We start from the raw sequence: 20,687 nt of genomic DNA on the forward strand, positions 1-20,687 counted from the left end.
CATGGCTGGAGCAACCTCCCCTCTGACACATGGGAGTGAAATCCACAGAAGGGGAAGTAGAGCAGAAGTTGGGACCCACAGTGAAGTAATCTCCTCCACAGCAGGAGCTACAGCACTGGGGGAGAACTGGCCCCTGGCCAGGGCTGCCTTTTTTCTCCTGCCTGCCATCCTGGGAGTGAAACTCCTCCTCCCATAGGAGGAGAGGGCAAGTGGGAACAGCCTCCCTTCTCTGACCAGAGACTGCAGGAGTGAAGCATGCCACAACCTTCAAAACGCTGGGAAAGTTGCGGCAGTACAGAACCAAGCACTTTTTTAGCGCCTTTTAATGGTGCTAATTTGGGATTAATCTTCAATTGGCATTTAATGTTGGTTGCAATTCATTTGTTGGCAATCTCTCTTTGTTCAATGGCTGGCCTCCCTGCTTGGACCGTGAGCCGTTTGAAGGAGAGGGACCCAGTCCGATTTGGTTATCTTGTATTGACTCCTCTGCTTAGTACAGTGCTTGGCACAAAGAAAGCGCTTAATAAATACCATGATAATAGTGAGAAAGGAAAAAAACAACCCTGCCAAAGATTTTAGATGTGGTGGTTTATTTAACATGTACCCAAGAAAATGACTGGTGAGGAATCGTTTCAAAACATGTCAAATAGAAAATAATTTACTTTTACCTCATCTTATCCATGTTGGTAACTAATCATGATTTCATGATTTTTTTTTAAATTCAGTACATTCAAATCTACAAAGCGAACAGTTACTACAATGAGCACTTAAAATTACACAATCTGTCATATCAACAAATTCCTTGAACATGCAAATTCTTTCAACAGACTGCAACATTTGCAAACATGCTTTTAACTCTTCTAAAGCTGCAGGCTACTCTTGCTTCAGGCCCTTTCTGTTAAACCTAGATACTTCCTTAGAAACCTTAAAAAGAAACACGTTTAAATGTGAATCACACGTCTAAAAACATTGCTGGTTGGATAGGTGAGTTAATATTCAGTTACAGAACAACAGCTCGACCAAAAGGAGTTCCAAGATTCTGAGCCAAAACTTAGTTCTACATATTGCTAGTGGCCACGTGTACCAAATACACACAGCAAAGTAACGTTACAAAAGAGGAATTCCTAAAAATACACTGGCAGTTGCACTTGTGTCTTAGGCAGAAGAAAGCACGTATAACTCTGCAAATATGAATATAGGTTAAAGAAATCTGAGTAAGAATGGTTAATAGGATTTCTGAAATTTAAGCACTATGTAAAAGGCAACAAGTAAAAAAAGTACAGTCAGCATTTCCAAAAGCTCTGGCTTGTTAACTATTCCATCAAAGACATTAAGGGTGGATTTTCTCCAGTTAAAAGAGAGCCGTGACACCCATGGTTTGAAGTGCAGTGATTTAACTATAAACATAATGCCTGGTATGTATCTTATATACAAAAACTTGCCACATTGAACGAGGCAGGGAATCTCTACTCCAGTGGTAGTGTTCTTATGTACAGAATGCAGCAATGGAAATTATACCGTGGTCACTGATAAGAAGGAATTGTACACCCTACTGCCGTCGGGCGACTTTGTGCCATGGGTTAGTAGTTCTTGAATTGTCATCCAATTGTCAAAGATTTTCTTGTTTCTTTTCTTCATCATTTTTTTGTGACTTAGTTCAATGATATTCATTTCCTTCTTTTCTTCTGCCCCTTGCTGCTCTCTCAAACAATCCAACCTGCTCTGCATCATGAACTCACGCCTTCTCCTTTGCTCCTTGGCCTTCACTACATGCTGTTTGCGTTCTTCTTTGCTCCAGTAACGGCCCATCTTCAATTCACTGATGGCGTCATCGTCAGTTGTCATGCCACTCCGTTCTTCTCTGATCTTGAGGGCTCGTTCTCGCAACAGCCTGTCTCTGACGGGCCTCTTGGTGATGTAGCGGGTTCCATCGCTCCTTATCTTCACTTTCCATTCCATTCTGGGTTCTGATTGGTTGGAGGAATTCAAGTCTTTGCACATGCTCACCAGGCTCATCTGGCTCTGGGCATACTCTACTGCGGATTTCTGCTGGATCAGTTGCATGTAGCTCTGGTAATGCTTGGCGTGAGCAGGGATGTGAGCATGTTTATAGGGAGAGTTGTGGTAAGATGAAAGGTAGGAGCCCCCAAATTTTGGAGCCTGAGTGGGACTTTTGCCTCCATCACTGGTTTTTCGGTCTTTGTTTTCCAGCTGCTTGCTAAGGTCGAGATCCTTGGGAGAGGGGCCATACTTGACTTCGTCGGTGTCCTGACTCTCGGTAATGGCTAGCAGGTTCTTCTGGGTTGCCTTGCTTGCTGCGCCACTGCTCATTGCCCCTTCGTTACCTTGGCAGCCCATGCTTTCTGCAATTCGATGCAGTGAGTTATTGGGGGAGATCTCCAGGGTCAGGGGGGTGCTCCGACAGCTCTCGCCTGTGTTGTACGCGCTCGAGCTGTCTTTATCTGACTTCTCGGGGAGTTCGGTGATGTCTGAGAGCTCGTGCCTCCGGGCATCAATGCTGGTGTTGTAGTTGCGGAACCCGCTGTTGTGGAGCATCCAGGACTCTCTGTACTGCTCTTTGAGCTGCTGCATTTTGTGAGCTCTCACGATATTCAGACACTCCATTTCTATAGTGCGCAGTTCCTCATTCAGCATCTCCAGCTCGCGGTCCACACTCTCATGGTCACTTTTATTCATTTCCAGGGCACCGCTGGGATAGTAGAGGCTGTAGGGGTTGGTGCTCTTCACTTGACATTTTAATTCCAGGAGCTCCCGGAACCGCTCACACTCTTCCACTGGGATCCCCAGGAAATCAGTGTCGGGGCAGTCGGCTGAGATAAAGGATTCATTGCTGAATGGCACATCTCCGCTTCCCAGGGTGTCCTGGCTGTACATTTGCTTCTGCTGACTCCCTAAGATGGTGGAAGATGTGGTGTGATCATCAGCATTGTTCTCTTGCTCCGAGCTTTCGTCATTTCGAGTACTCTCATCAGTGCGTCCCACGCCACTGTCCTTCTCATGTTGGTTAGATAATATGGTTGCGGTGTCGGTGGTTCCTCCATCCTCCTCATGCTTTTTCTAAGTAATGATAATAAATTATTGGTGAAAGCGAAAAGTTTTTTTTCTCAATACCCTCTGAATGATTTTCACTGTTGTATCTGTTATCTCAGATCATGTCTTTTTTGATGTGGGAAATCTGACATTTCTGGCACTTCCTGAGTTCCTACCGTACATTTTTGGGGTTTTTTGGCTGAAAAATCATCATTCCACATGTCGCTACAGCAGGATTAAACTTGTTAATGATTGTGAAAGGTTTTGCCTGAAGAAATGACCCTACCTCAAAACCTGTGACGTGTTTAGATTGTTATGAGGTTAAAGGTGGAGTGTATTCGAGAAGATTTCGGCTTTAGAAGTGGGTCATTCAACTTCTTCTAAACCAGTTGGTAAGTGTAATGGTGACGAACACTATGCACTTTGCATTGGAGGCTCCCATCACCTTCAATTGGTAGAGTGATGTGAGTGAGGCCTAGTCTCTACTTCTCATGGAGGCCCTCCTCTCCGCATTCCGTGTGTGAGGAGGAACACTAAGTGCTATTTCTGGCCATGGCACACGCCACCTGATACCATTTGGTGATCGGCAAGGGCTGCTGGTGATCCTCCCTGCCAGAGAGCAGCTAGAGCAAGCCTTGCCAGCTGTGCGGGGCGTACCATACCCAAGCCTGGTGTGATGCAGTGGCCCCAGGGCCCTGCCTCAAGCATCAGGTGATCCCACAGCCATCCAACCGGTGCAGACCTATTCCCATCTGGAGCAGCTGAAACCGTCACCAGAACTGCCTCAGACTCCGAGAATGATGGGAACGGGTATGGGGCCGGGACAGGCTTGATATTTGCAAATATCAAGCCTGTTAGAGTTAGAACTAGGCCGGCAAGGGTAGGTGAAATGTGCCTGAGCCATTATGGTGTTTCTAAATGTATAAATGGCTGGATAGTGTTGCTTTTGATTTTGAGAGAGATTTGGTGATTTAGACTGTGATTTCCTTGTGGGCCGGAATACTGTATTCTTCCAGTGCTTAGCACAGTGTAAGCACTTAAATGATATTGACTATTAGTGATGCTTTTAGTAGCTATTCTCTATGGGGAGTCAGAAAATCTAGTGGCTTCCAGATAAGTGAGCTGGGGTGGGGGTGCTATAGAGCATTTGCCATCAGTATAGCCCATCTCAAAGGAAGATCTGAGTGGGCTACACAGCAGTGTGCTTGTTACCTGCTGAAGTATGTTTGCAGTAAACTGCATTGCCTGGTGATGTTGTTCCTCCAGCATATCCATGTGCAAATCATCCAGAAAATCATTTCTATCATCATCCAGCCAGCCTTCATCCAGCTAAATGAAGGGGGAACAAAAAGATGGGTCCTCAGAAATATTATTGAGAGAGAAAAAGACTGGCTGAAATTTCCTCCCAGAGTGGCACACTGAAGAAAAGCTCCTAGGTTTGGGAATATGGAATTGCCTATGGAATGATTGTCCGAATAGAAGTAGTATTTTGTTATATTCTCAGTTAACCTTCAAGTATGTACCCTTTAAAGAAATACTCCAGACAGTGTTATGAATAGAGCAAGTTGGGAAGACATTCGATTGTAAGCTCCTTTCGGGCAGGGATTGTCTCTTTTACTCATTTTGTAGTCTCCCAAAGCGCTGAGTATAGTGCTCAAGAGATATAACGGACTGATCGACTCTTAGATTCTTCCAGTTTTCCTTCCTTGATATTTTCACAGTGTAGCTGTCCATCGTGTAATCACTTTAAGAACCTCAGAAATGCCATCGCAGGGTTATGCCAGGGCTCCATCCCAGAGGGACCAGCTCCATGAAGGTAAGGGAGCCATCATGCCCTTGGGAAGGGCACAGAGCACCAGCTCCACCCTCCCCAACTTTCTAAGTGGACCCAAGGTGTCAGCTTCACTCTTTTCAATCCCCTGACGGTAATAACAATGATAATGATGGTATTCGTTAAGCGCTTACTATGTGCCAAGCACTGTTCTACACACTAGACCGGTGAGGATGAACACCAGTTTCAGCCCACAGCCCCACCAACAGCCTGGGGGATGTTTCAGGGATGGGGCTCCACAGCCACTGCGGTGGCTATGTGAACCCCATAGGGCTGGTCTGCCCAACTACCCCCCCCTGCTTCCAAGTCCAGAAAACTGCCATTCTCTGCCACTGTTGCTTGGCTGCTGCCAGCAGCTGCAACGACAGCATGGCACAAAGAGTAGGTACCATTCCCTTCCTCTCTTCCCTCCTTCTTTGGCCACTTCCTTTTCCCCAAATCCCCCCTTCCTTTCCTTCCATTATACACTTTTCAAGTTGTGCCTCCATAACCACATTCAATATTCCAAGTGCGGGTGTATCCTAGCCTTATGCAGTGGCAAAAGCATGTCTTTTGTTTTCTATCCCTTTCCCTTTGAAACCGATTAGCTCATTGGTCCACTGGGTTGCTATCACAAAGCGGTCCAATACTTTAAAAGAACAGCCAGCACTGTCTCCCAGATTGCTTTCCTGAGCCATGACAGACTGGACACTCTGAACCCACCATTATGTAGTTATAATTTGGATTGTTTTTCCTCTGCATACATTATAATGTGCTTGCTCCCATCACAGCTCCTTGCCAGTTTTTATCCCTTTCACTCAGCTTTATGAGGTCTTCCTGCAGTTTATCCCCACCTGCAGCCTTGGAGATTTCCCCGTGCACTCCTTTTTCCAGATCAATTATTATGACATTCAACAAACCTGGTCCTAGAACTGATACCTAGAGAACTACACTATGTTCCACCCTGAAAAGTGATTGTTCATGATTGACCTTTTGTTTCCTATCACATGACAGAACATTCTCTCACCCCCATATTTATTTGTTTTTTGAAAAGGCTTTGGTATGGGACCTTGTGAAAGACCTTCTTAAAATCTAAATACATTATGTCTACTGGTTCTCCTCTAACCACATGCATGTCTTTCCCCTGACAAATTGGGCTATTCTCAATGTTGCTAACCTTAATTGCTGATTCTCTTAATTTGCCACTTGTGTAGTGAGATTCATTGATTGACATTTCTTGGGATCACCTCTGACCCCTTTTATAGATGGGAGTTCCACTGGCAATTGCAGAGGCCTTTGGTAACAATAAGTTGAATGCTTTGAACAGGAGGTCTGCAACTTCCCCTCCAAGTTCCTATGGGGGGCGATTTTAGGAAAGTCTCCCACAGTGGGAGTAGGAGACAGGGCCTAGGAGGGTGGGTAGGAGGCTGAAGCCATTTTGCAGGCTCATTCATTAAGTTACAATAACTGCTAAATTTGACAGTTAAACGTACATATTGTAAGGGCAAAGAGACTCAATAAAGTGTTACACTTAGAGCTAGATATTTCCTGTGGGAGATTAGGCCACAGAATGAACCAAAGGGATCGTTAGTGAGGCAGCATGCTGTAGTGGTTAGAACACAGGGCTGGGAGTCAGAAGGTCATGGGTTTTAATTCTGGCTCTGCCACTTGTCTGCTGTGTGACCTTGGGTAAGTCACTTCACTTCTCTGTGCTTCAATTACCTCATCTGGAAAATGGGGATTGAGACTGTGAGCCCCATCTGGGACAGGGACTGTGTCCAACCTGATTTGGATGTATCCACCCCAGTGGGTAGTACAGTGCCTGGCACATAGTAAGCGCTTAACAAATATTATTATTATTATTATTATTAAAGGGATAAGCAGTTAGTTGACTATTGGTTATCACACTGGTGCCTGCCATATACCAGTACTGCTCTACCTTCCAAATGAGAAAGTTCACATCAACTAATTTCTTTAATCTCTTGCAACCCTGATTTCTAGACTAGCACCTGGTAAATCACATTTCTTTGAAAGTTGTAGATTCTAGCTCTCTTAATTGACTTTGGGTCACAGAAGCGACAAAGCCACTGGTCCAGATGGCAACTCTGGAATTTTCTTACTAGGCCCAGGACACCAAAACACAGTAGGATCCCTTTTTTTAGTTTCTTCTTCTTTGCTTTTTTGACAGTTTTCCCACAATGAGAAATGTCCAGTGCCACACAGCCCTTGTCGATACCACTGAAGTGAGAAAAATCCTGGAAATGTCCTAAAAGTTGACTGAAGCAGCTCAACAAGGAGCTACTCATACAAGGTACACCAAAAATATGAACCCTCTACATATTCCTCATTTGGGGAAAAGCTTATGGAACAAAAATGTTTTACATGGCAAGGAATTGTTCTGACCCTATGGTACATTTAGACCCTGAAAGTTAGACTGCCCATAGTTTTAAAGCAGATTCTTCATTTCAGCTGACTCATTTCTTAAAAAGCTATGAGAATCAAAATCTAAAAATTTACAAAAACAATATTTTCATTTGTTTGAGGTTGCCCTACCTGGATTTCAGGTCTTGCTACAAGTAAGGAGACATTCTTACTCTCTTCACTAGTAAGAAGTGCTACTGCTTCTTCTCGGTTTTGTACCTCTATGCCATTAATCTAAAACAAGGGAACAAATAACCAAAAAAACAATAAATCAATGCAAATGATAATATATCTCCAGGCCCTAATCTCATCAATTCCATTATAACCTCACCCATCAGCACATGGAACAGAACATATTAAGATTAATCACAAAGAATGGATATCTTTATAGGAAATGTTTGGGAGAGAACATAGGCAGATTGGTAGGAAGAGGAAATAAAAGAACTAGCAAAGCGATTAATGTGATCAACTTAATAGAAAGTCTGCAACAGAAGAGAGGACATTGTGTTTGAGCTTCTGAAAGAGCAGCTTTTTAAATAAGAGAGAGAATTCATTCAAGTTCTAGAAAATGATTCCTCATAGGAAATTTGGGAAACCGGGACTGAAGTAATATTTTGGAAAAAGTTGGAAGAGTTTTTCCTAAAATGTCCTCTACATACTCATCAATTTAAATGCCAATAAAGAAGCATTTGTTATGAACACAACAATCTTTTTAACTAAGGGAAGTGAATAGAGCAAAAAAAATTAGCATCTGTACTTAAATGACTTTAGTAAATAAATGCCCGCTTGACTGAATATAGTTCAGAATCAGGCCTACGATGTAGACGTACTTGAATAATGCGGTCTCCCTCTCGTATGCGACCGTCTTTTGCAGCAATGCTGTTGGGATCAATCTGAAACACACAAGATTGAGAAGCTCAAGAGGTAACCCAGATGTCTTTCAGAACCACTTCATCACACATAATAGTGTTTTCAAAAGCCAGTCTCTCGTAAATGGGATCCTGGCTGTTAGCATTTCTTGTTTCCTTGAAAGGATGTGAGAAGCCAGCGGGTGAAAAAGGGCTCTCTGATAGAAGTGGCTCTACCTGAGGAACATTAGAGGGAGGTAGTTCAAATGGTCTCCATCTACTGCTTTTTAGAGAGCAGTAGAGCCTAGGCTTTAGTCACAACCCATTACAGGCAAGTGGACAGATAGCACCTAAAGCCTGAGAAGCTAGTGGAAGCAGAAGAAATGTTTGCCAGTGAATATTTAATTTGGTCTTTGTGTGATATTTATCACAGTGCCTAATTAATGTTCAGATGATAACCAGAAAAAACTAAACATGGTAGTATGAGCCATTTAGATATCCATCAACTACTGTTTCCATTGAAATACAGCTTTGCACTAAATCTTTTTATTTCTACAATTGCTAAATCTGGCCTTTACAAATCAAAAGTGAAATAATGGCAAGTGGTATTAGAGATTAGAGTGTGTCCCCTAAATAAGGTGACTGTCAAGCAAAGGCATTGTAAATCAAATAATAGGGTATTATTATATGAAAGTAAGCTATTATTCCCACCTCTTCTAGACACCAGAGACACACATGGACTTCATAATCAAACTTCTATGCACAGTCCAGTGGAATAATAGCGATGATGCGTAGCTCTCCTATCGTCCTTTTCAAATACTAGTGTAGAGTTTGATTCTCTTATAGTGAAGGGCTTATAAATTCAGGTACATGGGGTCATTTGAGGCAAAGGTGTCATAAACTAGCATGTAATGGTAATTTCACATGTGCAAGTGTAGCTGAAAAGACAACTGTGCGACTGATAGTCCAAACCCATTCCAGTAATTTAGACTATTTGAGAAGCTTTCAGTTTGCTCCCTATAGGAAAGGGGATTAGGTAGGGGTTTTTTTTTCTAATTATATGATAGTTATGGAAGGATTTGGGGCAGCCTTTTTTTAAAAAGCATTCCTTGCTCCATTTGGCCTATGACTCCTGCAGGACCCAAAATGGGTACTCACTAGGAGGAAGGGCTGAAGGGAAGTTTTAAAGACCCAGCAAAGCAGGGCCTTGACCAATGTGGTGGGACAGTTGACGCTTGGGAGACCACCATTGCAGATGGATCACCCTGTGGGCAGCATTTGGGAGAGGGGCAATCTCTCTGAGTGGAGGCTTCATGACTTTTGGGTTCCTAAGAAGCAGGGCTGAAAATCGACACAGACCCTAGGTGGGGACTAACACAGCAGCCCAGCAAGGAACCATCTTTATGTGCACCTGATGTCGAAGGCAGCACTGGTCACAGATCAGCCTTTTCAGCCACACTCACATACCCAAGTAGGGTTTCACTGTCCACACCATCATCTTTAAAATCAGAGGGCAGCTTGTCTTTTCTTGTCTATGCAGTCGAGTCATCTCCAACCCATAGTGACTCCATGGACACATCTCTCCCAGAACGCCCTGCCTCCATCTGCAATCGTTCTGGTAGTGTATCCCTAGAGTTTTCTCGATCAAAATATGGAAATAGTTCACCATTGTCTTCTTTTGCACAATAAACTTGAGTCTCCACACTCGACTCTCTCCAATGCCACTGCTGTCCAGCACAGGTGAGTTTTGACTTGTAGCAGATTGCCTTCCACTCACTAGCCACTACCCAAGCTATGGAATGGAATGGGTATGCCTCTGCTTGACTCTCCCTCCCATAGATGAGACTGGAAGAGTACTGGAAACTCTCCAGGTATGATCCTGAGAGGCTAGAGGACAGCTAGGGAACCATAAATACATACAGATGCATCTATATCTATGTGCCTATCTATCTATGCACCTATCTATGCATATGCAGGAAGCAAAAGAAGTTCCTTTTCTTCCCCCTATAGAAAACCATGACAAACAGCTCAGGTGCTCAGTATAACCAAGTACAAGTTATATGCTACATTTTTTAATGCAAAAATGTATACAATTACTGGATAAAAGTTTGCAAAAAAGAAAAAGTAGAAAGGAAACACCGACAACCTTGCTTGCCGTTGCCGTGTTTATATGCACTCTACCTATATGGATGGAAAAAGCTGTTGCAATCAGTCTCCAGAACTGAGATGAGGTAGGAAAGAATTTAAATTGTATTACATGTAACCTTACCTCGCTTATGTAAATACCAATGTCATCCTCATCATCTGTTCTGTAACACACAGTGAGCCCAAGTTTGTCTTGGCTATTCAGTCTATATAAGTCTACTTCCTAGAGGGAAAAAAAAAAACACATGCAAAATGAGAAACCATCAGATGACAATGTAATAAATCAAATCATTTGAAAATATTTTGTTTAAATGATATACTGGATCACTTTTCATTTTACTGCATACAGCAGGTTAACTTGCTAAAAGTGATTATGTACAAAAGATCAATTCCTGGGACATTTTTGACCTTTCAATCAATATAAAGTCATTTTGAAAATAGTTCTTTTATTGATCTTAATAAAAAGAAAAATGGCCTATCTTTCATTCAATGTCAAGCTGGAAGACTCTTTAAAAAGTATTATTTTAAGGTCTGCCACAAAGATGTTTTCATACAATGACCATTCAACACTTTCAGAACAAATGTTTCCAAACTGTTTTCTTAGATTATTTAGCTTTGTGTTCCTTTAATTTTCACAGTAATATAACTTGCAAAGAGGGATCACTGCATAAATTGATCCAAGAAAGAAGATAACATGATAGGATGCAATTAATGTTTTACAAAACAGCTGCAGTACTTACCATCTAGAAATTAGTTTCAGCCTTTACTACAACAAACTAAATTAGAAAAAAGCAAATTGAGGTCCTTATGGATGACACAAGAGAACAGAAAACAGCATCAACTAAGCTGTAACACATTTTTGTTACAAAGTTCATCATGTTTCAGAAAGAAGAGGGTCAAAACTAGCAAAAACCTGGAGTGTGAAGGAGGAAAGTTATGGCACTGTCTGTGGAAATCTTGACAAACCACCAACCAGCCAAGTAGACATAAAATTCATGCTGCAGAAAATTTCCAGTCTTATGGTATTAGTGTTCCTGACAAAATAATCCCTAGAACAATCATTTAGCTGGGTTTGTTAACCACCATGTGATTGTCAGCTGGAAAATAGGAGGATCTCCACATGTTGATAGGAGTCAACTATGGTGCTTTTCTTCCACTGATTGTCATTTCGAGAAGGCTTCTCTTTCTCTAGGCCCACACATATCACCATCTTACTTGCACTCCCCTGTTCTTGAGTAGGGCTGCTCACAGGCACCATTGTGCTAGCTGCATGACTCTAATTCTGTCTGTCTTTTTTTTAAAAAAAAATGGTACTTGTTAAGCACTTACTATGTGTCAGGCACTGTACTAAGCACTGGAGTAGATACAAGCTAATCCCACATGGGGTTCACAATCCTAATTCCCATTTTCCAGATGAGGTAACTGCGGCAGAGAGAAGTTAAGTGACTTGTCCAAGGTCACACAGCAGACAAGTGGTGGAGCCCAGGATTAGAACACAGGTCCTTCTGACTTCCAGGCCTGTGATCTCTCCACTAAGCCATGCTGCTTCTCCGAGAGCTTACAGTCTAGTGGAAGATAACACACTTCCAGACATGCGCATCTGAAGAATCCTCCCTAATTCTGTTACTGCCTTATAGGAGACCTAAAGTACTTAGCAGAGAGAGAGTGTTAGCAAGGACAGCATCCTGACCCTCTTCTTCCCTTTGCATTAATGCCTCCGGGCTCACACGTGGTCTGTCTTCCCCCCAAATTCACAACATTGGAGGAGGGAGTATCATTTTACACCCCAGGGCAAAGCATCTGTTCCAAAGGCACTTTTGGTCTCAAGTACCTAGTGTCTGAATAGAATTTGGAATTCAGAGCTCAAACAATGAATTCACACTTTTGCTCTTTGAAAGTTTTTCACCTATCAGGGCTAGCTAGCAAAGAAACTGAAGTCATTTAAAAGAGGTGAAGGCAATATAGATCAGTTGTGCTGGACAGAGCTACATCCTTTGTCCCTAATCTCCACACATTGTCATCATCAACAACAGCACTTACTGAGTACAAGCTCGTTGTGGGCAGGGAATGTGTCTGTTGATTGTTGTAGTATACTCTCCCAAGCGCTTAGTACAATGCTTTGCATACAGTAAGTGCTCAATTAATACAACTGCATGAATGAAATAAGTGCCTACAATACGCAGGGTGGCTTAGGAACATAAACTAGAGGTGAGATCAGGTCCCTGCCCCTGAGGAGCTTAGAATCTTATACACTGTATTTGAAGAAAAGATTTTTTGTACTTACACTGAATGGGGTTGTATCCCCCAGGAAGTTTATAGGAAATGCTTTAGGGACTGCTCAGCCAGCTTTTGAGGTTAAACAATCCATGCCCCTATGATAAGGCAAGCAATACAGCAGATCTAGAAAATGATGCTAAGTTGTATGTTTGGCTCCCTCAAGTGATCAGTTGAACTGGGCTGATACTAGGGCTATGGGTTAAATGCTAAACGTGAATCTGGGATAAGATGGCATGGCATTGCAAAACATGCTTTGCTCCTTCTGCTGACTCTGAAACAGACCAGTCAACATCAGAAACAATACCAATACACAAGGAAGCACTTGAAAAGACCTCAAGTGGAAACATCAGAAAGTTGCTAAAAGTGTGAAATTAAGATTAAAAGTAACATTTTCCAAGAAAGAAATGGAACAAGTGATTCATCAGGCTTCTGACAAAGGATTGTTTGGCTACAACTTAAAAAACAAAGCCTGCAGCACCAAAGTTTGGGTTCCAATCCTGGCTCCACCACTTGACTGCTGCATGACCTCGGGCATGCCACTTACCTTCTCCGTGCCTCAGTTATCACATCTGTAAAATGGGGATTAGGACTGTGAGCCTAATGTGGGACATGGACTGTGTCCAACATGATTACCTTCTACCTACCCCAGGTAGGTGGCCCAGGTGACTTGATTTCTCTGGGCTTCAGTTTTCTCATCTGGAAAATGGGGCTTAAGTACTTGTTCTCCTTCCTACTTAGCCTGTGAGCTCCATGTGGGACAGGTAATGTGTCCAACCTGATTATCTTGTATTTAGCCCAACACTTTAGCACAGTACTTTGTACAGAGTGAGTGCTTAACAAATACCACTGTTATCCTTGTGGTCAATAAGGGAAGCTGAGAGAAGATATTTCTGTGGCTCTGGGGGAGTGTGTACTCTTTCTGAATACTAGTTGAAGCTCTGAGGCTAAAGAGGAAGAATCCAACACATACACTTATATATACAAACCTCATTTTTTCCAACTTCTCTATCTCACCAAATGATCTCTTAAATCCCATAAAGCACACAAGTCATAGACTGTGAATTTGTTATGGGCAGGGAATATGTCTGCTAATTTTGTTGTATTGTACTCTCCCAAGCACTTAGTACAGTGCACTGAACATAGTAAATGCCCAATAAATGCCATTAATTTACTGATAATATACCATCTAATCTATTGATATTCTGAATCCCCCAGGGCTGATGCTTTCTACTTTGGACACACTTAACAATGGTTTAGCAAAAGACTGCGCCAAAATACTGTATTCCTTGACCACAGATTGCAATCTTAACCTTGCTGTAGGCCACGAATCTCAAGGGGCAAAAGGGTATGGATGGCTCAGGGCAACCCATCACCACTAGAAACAAACTAAGCACCTACTATCACACTCGGCTAGGTACTGCAAACAGCAAACACATCAACACAACAGAGCTTGGCTTATGGGGGTGTAGGATGTATCAGTCATGCAGCTAATGCCTTTTCAGCCACACCCACACATATAGGTAAAGCTCACTGTCACCTCTGAAACCCCAGAACTGATAGGAGAATAATTTTTCCTGCTCTCCCTGCAACCTTCCCCTTTCCTCTCTCCCCTAAACAGAAACCCCCAAGAAGTAAGCAAAAAAAGGTATTACTGGTTGTGCAGGTGCTGAAGAGTCAATAAGACAATTTGCAGTTTCCTACGTGAAAGAGCAGCCCTATTTTGTACTAATAATGATGATGATGATGATAATAAAAAAGTGTGTGTTAAGTATTTCTTATGTGCCAAGCACTGGGGTGGACACAAGATAATCAGGTCAATATCCCTGTTCCACATGGGGCTCCCAGTTTAAGGGAAAGGGAGAACAGGTATTGAACCTCCATTTTACAGATGAGGAAACTGAGGCAGAGAAAATTTAAATGACTTACCCAAGGTCACACAGCAGGCAAGTGGCAGAGCCAGGATTAGAACCCAGGTCCTCTGCCTCCCAGGCCCATGCTCTTTCCACTAGGCCATGCTGCTTCTCTATTAGGGAATCACTCCAAGTCAGTGCTCTGGAAACAGGAGGTGTTCCATAAATACTACTGATGGTAATGATGGTGATGTTGCAAATGGGGAGAGGACTAGGAATGCTATCCTAGGTTACCTCCTAATAAAATTTTTCCTTTAGGTCTATACAAGTGTGGAAGGGACTGTCAATCACACATTGTTCTTTTCAGCCTTCACTGCATGGATGGAACTTAATGATGATGGTATTTGTTAAGTGCTTACTATATGCCCCACACTGTTCTAAGCACTGAGGTAGATACAAGGTCATCAGGTTGTCCCACGTGGGGCTCACAGTCTTAATCCCCATTTTATAGACGAGGTAACTGAGGCATAGAGAAGTTAAGTAACTTGCCCAAAGTCACATAGCTGATAAGCAGCAGAGCGGAATTCGAACCCATGACCTCTGACTCCCAAGCCTGTACTTTTGCCATTAAGCCATGCTGCTTCTCTAGAAGCCATTCTCCATTCTGCCACTTAGAGTGGCAGCCACACAGTAAGCACTTAACAAATATCATTATTATTTTTTTTCACAGTTGTGTCCTTTTCAAACACAAAGTTTAGTGATATATCTATATCTGTATTTATATATATATATATGGCAGCCACAGCTGGAACAGAAAACTGTTCATCATTTTTTTTTCCTCATGGATTCTATTTAATGTATTTTAGTGGTTATTTAGGAAATTGAGTGCAAAAAAACCATGCCGAGAGGAAGGTATCTACTTAACATTGAATATTTTCAAACATTTTCAAATGACATAAGGCATTAACAAAAACTATTGACTGTGACATGAAACCAGGTTGGCTAGTGTACAAAATAGATTCTGATGCTAAAAAGGGAGTGACACCTTTCTAAATTGGTTTCCAATAAAATTGCCTGAGCTCTCATTACAACTACTTCTATCGGAGTGATAGGTATCTGGTAACTATAAGCTATGTTGTATCAATTTATGCATGTTTTACTTTAAATTGGTACAGTGTTTCAGAGGCCAAATTCCTACTTGAAACCAAGTCTGGGCACATATGGAGCCTGAGCCTTATGCATCACGCAGAGGGCAGGATCTAATCTTCATTCTCTCTGGATGACACAAGGTAAACTGCATTTTGTTATTAGAGAAACAGTGTGGCTCAGTGGAAAGAGCATAGACTTTGGAGTCAGAGGTCATGGGTTCAAACCCCGACTGCCAACTGTCAGCTGTGTGACTTTGGGCAAGTCACTTAACTTCTCTGTGCCTCAGTTACCTCATCTGTAAAATGGGGATTAAAACTGTGAGCCCCCTGTGGGACAACCTGATCACCTTGTAACCTCCCCAGCACTTAGAACAGTGCTTTGCACATAGTAAGTGCTTAACAAATACCATCATTATTATTATTATAGATAAAAACCTTGAAAATCTGACCTTAAAAAATGGCTAGATCCCCCCTCAAAAAATTAGTGCCAAAAGGGTATTCATAAGGGTAAGGGAGTCCTGGATGTTTTGTAATATTAGAGGTGGTAGCTGGGAAATAGAGATCCTCGCTTTCTACATTTATTTCTCTAGAGAAACGTTTAGCCATTGCCAGAAGTACCTCATCAAGGAGCAAAGTGATATCCTCACCCTGGGCTTCAAGGCTCTCCATCACCTCGCCCCCTCCTACCTCACCTCCTTTCTCCCCATCTACAGCCCAGCCCGCACCCTCTGCTCCTCCGCCGCTAATCTCCTCACCGTACCTCGTTCTCGCCTGTCCCGCCATCGACCCCCGGCCCACGTCATCCCCCGGGCCTGGAATGCCCTCCCTCTGCCCATCCGCCAAGCTAGCTCTCTTCCTCCCTTCAAGGCCCTGCTGAGAGCTCACCTCCTCCAGGAGGCCTTCCCAGACTGAGCCCCTTCCTTCCTCTCCCCCTCGTCCCCCTCTCCATCCCCCCATCTTACCTCCTTCCCTTCCCCACAGCACCTGTATATATGTATATATGGTTGTACATAGTTATTACTCTGTTTATTTATTTATTTTACTTGTACATATCTATCCTATTTATTTTATTTTGTTGGTATGTTTGGTTTTGTTCTCTGTCTCCCCCTTTTAGACTGTGAGCCCACTGTTGGGTAGGAACTGTATCTATGTGTTGCCAATTTGTACTTCCCAAGCGCTTAGTACAGTGCTCTGCACATAGTAAGCGCTCAATAAATACGATTGATGATGATGATGATGATATCCAAATAGTCATTCTCCAATACATCGCTCCTAAAGGTACTTGAAGAAACCACACAAGAGTCATGAGAGCTGTTGAGGGGGAACAAAGTACAGGCAAAAAGATAGTATTAGTGGGTTCTGACAGCTGAACTATAGGATTGGAGAAGCTGCTGCCTTTAGGCCTTATCAGTTTCAGCCTTTATCTTGAAAAGAGAGCAATGGGAAGAGCTTTAATGTCAGCTCTGAAAGAAAATGAAATGTACAGAGCCTCGATACGGTAGCAAAAAATAAAAAATAAAAATGGAGAGGTACCTACATCTTTCAATGCCAGGAATTGCTTTGGAACAATTTACCTACTAGTGAAATTGTATCTTTCTAAGATTTCATGTGTCTTCTGCAAAACAAGGGCTTCTGAGTTTAGTTCATAACTGTATACTCCTTGGAGCCCAGTAGTTTAAGAATCTTTGGCTAATGATATAACTAAGAAAAAAAAAGCAAACCCTCAAGACCAGTCTTCTGTTATCTGGATTACAGCTGCCAATCTGTCCAATTTCTTCCCCTCTAGACTGTAAGGCCATTGTGGGCAGAGAATGTGTCTATTATATTGTTATACTATATTTTCCCAATTGCTTATTACAGTGTTCTGCACACAGTAAGCACTCAATTAATATGACTGATTGATGATTGATCAACAATGTCGATTTGATTTAGAAATATGCAATAAGTAAGTGTCTTTGGCATTTGTTGAATATTTTTGCTAATCACTGATTGACCATAACTGTAAGAGGGGGAGTTTTTTTTTTCCTTTTAGGTTTCTATTTTAGCAATGGGGGTCTACAAGGCTGAGTTAATGTGGCTTCAACTAAGAAAATTTTAGGAAATTTGGAGATTGATCACTCATGGTAAGTGACACAATCATAGATTATGGATTCAATAGCATGTGTTTAGAAGAACCAACCCCAACCTAAATTGTGGCTAAATCTATAGGGCTAAGAAGTTCCAACTAGTTCTAATATGAGATAATTCCTAAATAACACATCCTGTTCTTATTCATCCACCTTGACTTACTTTGGCTCCTCCTGAAATGACTTTGCAGAACATTTTCTTTTCACATCCACACTGCAGATTTACTGTCTCTTTTTCTTCATTCATTCATTCATTCAATTGTATTTATTGAGTGCTTACTGTGTGCAGAGCACTGTACTAAGTGCTTGGGAAGTACAAGTTGGCAACATATAGAGACGGTCCCTACCCAACAGTGGGGTCACAGTCTAGATTTAGATTTAGTTTCATATTGTTAATAATTGTAAAAGTAGCAGTACACATTACAGTTGAAATCAGAGTAATGAATACAATAAGGATGATACCTAAATTGATGAATATCCTGGGAAATTAAAACAAACAATAGGGAAACCCATCTTTATACAATTTGAATTGCCTTCAGCAAGACCTAGACCAGGTGTTTTGCACCTGAATCTTTATGGACAATTAGTTGGAAGGCCTACCCTGGTGTATAATTCTTTTAACTCTGAGCAGTTTAATAACTGGGATTTGACACTTCTCTAGATATGATCATTTTGTGTACTTTAAAAATAGGAGCATCTGTTTCCTATGGGTATTTGCTTCAGTAATAGGGCAATAATCATAAACTCCAAAATATTTTTCAGACTCTACAAAGAAAAGTCTATTTTGGCCTTCACGGAGATCAAAGAAAAAATTAACAGATGCAAAGAAAATGTAGACTCTACAGAGTCATTTGCATACCTCATTATTTTAGGAAGCTTTGCATTAAAAAGGTCCAAGCAAAGGTTGGATTAAAGCTTTGGGAAGTCCCTGGTGGGAAGAGGAGAAAGAGGGGAACAAAGGAATGGGTGAATGGAGGGGAGGGAAAGAGCAGAAGAAGGAAGAGAAGTGAGGAAAGAGTGTGGAAAAGTGAGAGGACATGGATAGGGTACTTACCGTCTGCTGCTGCATCATCACTGTCATTATCACCACCAGCACCAGACAAAGGTGGCAGCATCTAGGGCACCTGGGCCAGGATGGGCCAGCTGAGCTCGGGCTGTTGCCACTGGGGCAGAGACTGAAGAGGGCAGTGGCCCCGGTCTCTGGAACTGCATGGCGCCTTGGCAGGCCCTGTGGTGATGTCAGAGCCGCAGCAGTCCGTGAACTCAGACCTGCCTGAGTCCTGTGGGGCAGACCAGGGGCGAGATGGGATCCAGTTTGTCCACACTGGGTTCCAGGATTGGGGGTTTGAAAGGAACCTCAGGCTGGCCCTGGAGCCCAGCAAGTACAAAAGGAATCTCCCCCTCGGTCAGGTTTTGGAGCTGGGCTAGGGAGCTGAAGCCTGCCAGCCAGCAGGAGGTTCCATTTCCAGTCTCCTTTTGACTCCATGGGCTGGGGTCGCTTCATGCACCTGTGGGAGGTCTTCCTTACTGACAAAAAGTTGGTGTCCTAGATTGGATGGTGCAGTGGAGGTGGTAGCATGCAGATTATGCATGCATGGTATGCGAGAGCAGAGGATGCATGGCTCTCTGCACCCACCCACCCAACTATGGCCCCGGTCCAACCCACTGTTTATAGGAGTATGTCTGTTTTGCTCTTGCTCTTTGATCTGACTGCAAGCATCTTAATCAAACAATCATTCAGTGGTATTTATTGAGCAGCACAGGCCTGGGAGTCAGAGGACCTGGGTTCTAATCCCAGCTCTGCCACTTGTCTTGGGCAAGTCACTAAACTTCTCTGTATCTGTTTCCTCATCTTTAAGATGGGGATTAAATCTTACCCCCTCCTATCAAGACTGTGTGCAACCTGATTATCTTATATTCTACCCCAGTGTGCTTTATAATTGATTTGCTGACTGACAAGTGTTAACTGTCTAAGAACAAAAGATACATTAATATAGAGAGCTAATTGAAAATGTAGTTTAAATCTTGCTCTTTTCCTTTGTTTCTGAATTGTAGAAAATGAAAAGGGCATCGAAAGGTTTTTTTCATTTAGCTCAGTGATAAAACACAAAAGAAGAAGAAGAAAAGGGTTTCAGAATGGCTTCTTCAGTCCACAAGTAGCAGGTGGCACAAAAAGACTGCCTAGATTTGTATATTGTAGAGACATAACAGTGTCAACTTTGTAAGTTAATATGTTCTGCGGGTATATTTTTGGTGGCTGCTTGATTCAATAACTGAAGATGAAAATCAATACCTTGAATAGTCAATCTTAAAATAGGCACAGAAAGTGAATACTGGGTATCATGATTTTAGAAATGCCACAAAGAATTCAAACTACACCACTCTGTACAAACTCAGTGTCTATCTTTAGGGGTGTGTTTCCTTCCCCCTGCCAAGCTCCACCCAGAGAAGGAGAAAAATGGATGGGAAAAAAGTGATCAAATTAAGAGAGCTGAGAAGGAGCTTTTCAGGTCACTTGATCAAGCCTCCATCCCTCCAATGAGGGGAGTGACTTTTGACAAATATGCCAAGTCTCTTCCTTTAGCATTCTGTACTACATAAGCATTTTCTCTTGAATTTTCACAGGGTAAGATTTGGGGGTTTATTTCTTGCAGGACTGTCGAAGTTTTTTTCAGGGAACTAGAACCTGCCAGGGAAGCAATGTGAAATTCTACAAATGTTCTGACTGACTCAAACAAAGAGCTAGCAGGAAGCCACTCTGATCACCCACGGGGGCTTCTGCATCTGGATTGCACCAATACTGGTCAGGAACTGGGTTTGGACCATGTCTAGAGACAGGGCTAAACAAAAAGGCAGACAGAAAGGTCAGTCTTTTACCAGCTGAAGGAACCAGAGACTCTAGGCAGAAAAAATCTGCAGAATAAACCTTCCTAGACTCCTAAGACTAGAATTTGACAATTACATTTTGGGTAGGGGGTAAAAAGCCAATAGGGCTGAGCTAGGTTCCTGAA

General features: G+C 42.5%; 1 protein-coding gene and 1 non-coding gene across 3 annotated transcripts in view; both read right to left on the minus strand.

Annotated features, from left to right (window-relative positions):
• Positions 1-592: 592 nt before the first annotated feature.
• Positions 593-20,687, minus strand: part of PDZRN3 (PDZ domain containing ring finger 3) — a 292,595-nt gene continuing 272,500 nt past the window's right edge. For both annotated transcript variants that reach the window (XM_038772284.1, XM_038772285.1), the window contains 5 exons: positions 10,400-10,498; positions 8,113-8,175; positions 7,415-7,516; positions 4,264-4,380; positions 593-3,078 (listed from right to left, as the gene is read on the minus strand). In XM_038772284.1, the coding sequence (XP_038628212.1) occupies positions 1,513-3,078; positions 4,264-4,380; positions 7,415-7,516; positions 8,113-8,175; positions 10,400-10,498 (1,947 nt within the window). In that variant the 3' untranslated portion in view covers positions 593-1,512. The remainder of the gene's footprint in view (positions 3,079-4,263; positions 4,381-7,414; positions 7,517-8,112; positions 8,176-10,399; positions 10,499-20,687) is intronic.
• LOC119920571 lies at positions 9,881-10,019 on the minus strand. The gene has a single exon (XR_005448305.1). It is a non-coding gene; the product is annotated as a small nucleolar RNA SNORA7 (small nucleolar RNA).

The sequence above is a fragment of the Tachyglossus aculeatus genome, chromosome X1 (genome assembly GCF_015852505.1).
Source record: "Tachyglossus aculeatus isolate mTacAcu1 chromosome X1, mTacAcu1.pri, whole genome shotgun sequence".
In the NCBI taxonomy this organism is placed as follows: domain Eukaryota; kingdom Metazoa; phylum Chordata; class Mammalia; order Monotremata; family Tachyglossidae; genus Tachyglossus; species Tachyglossus aculeatus.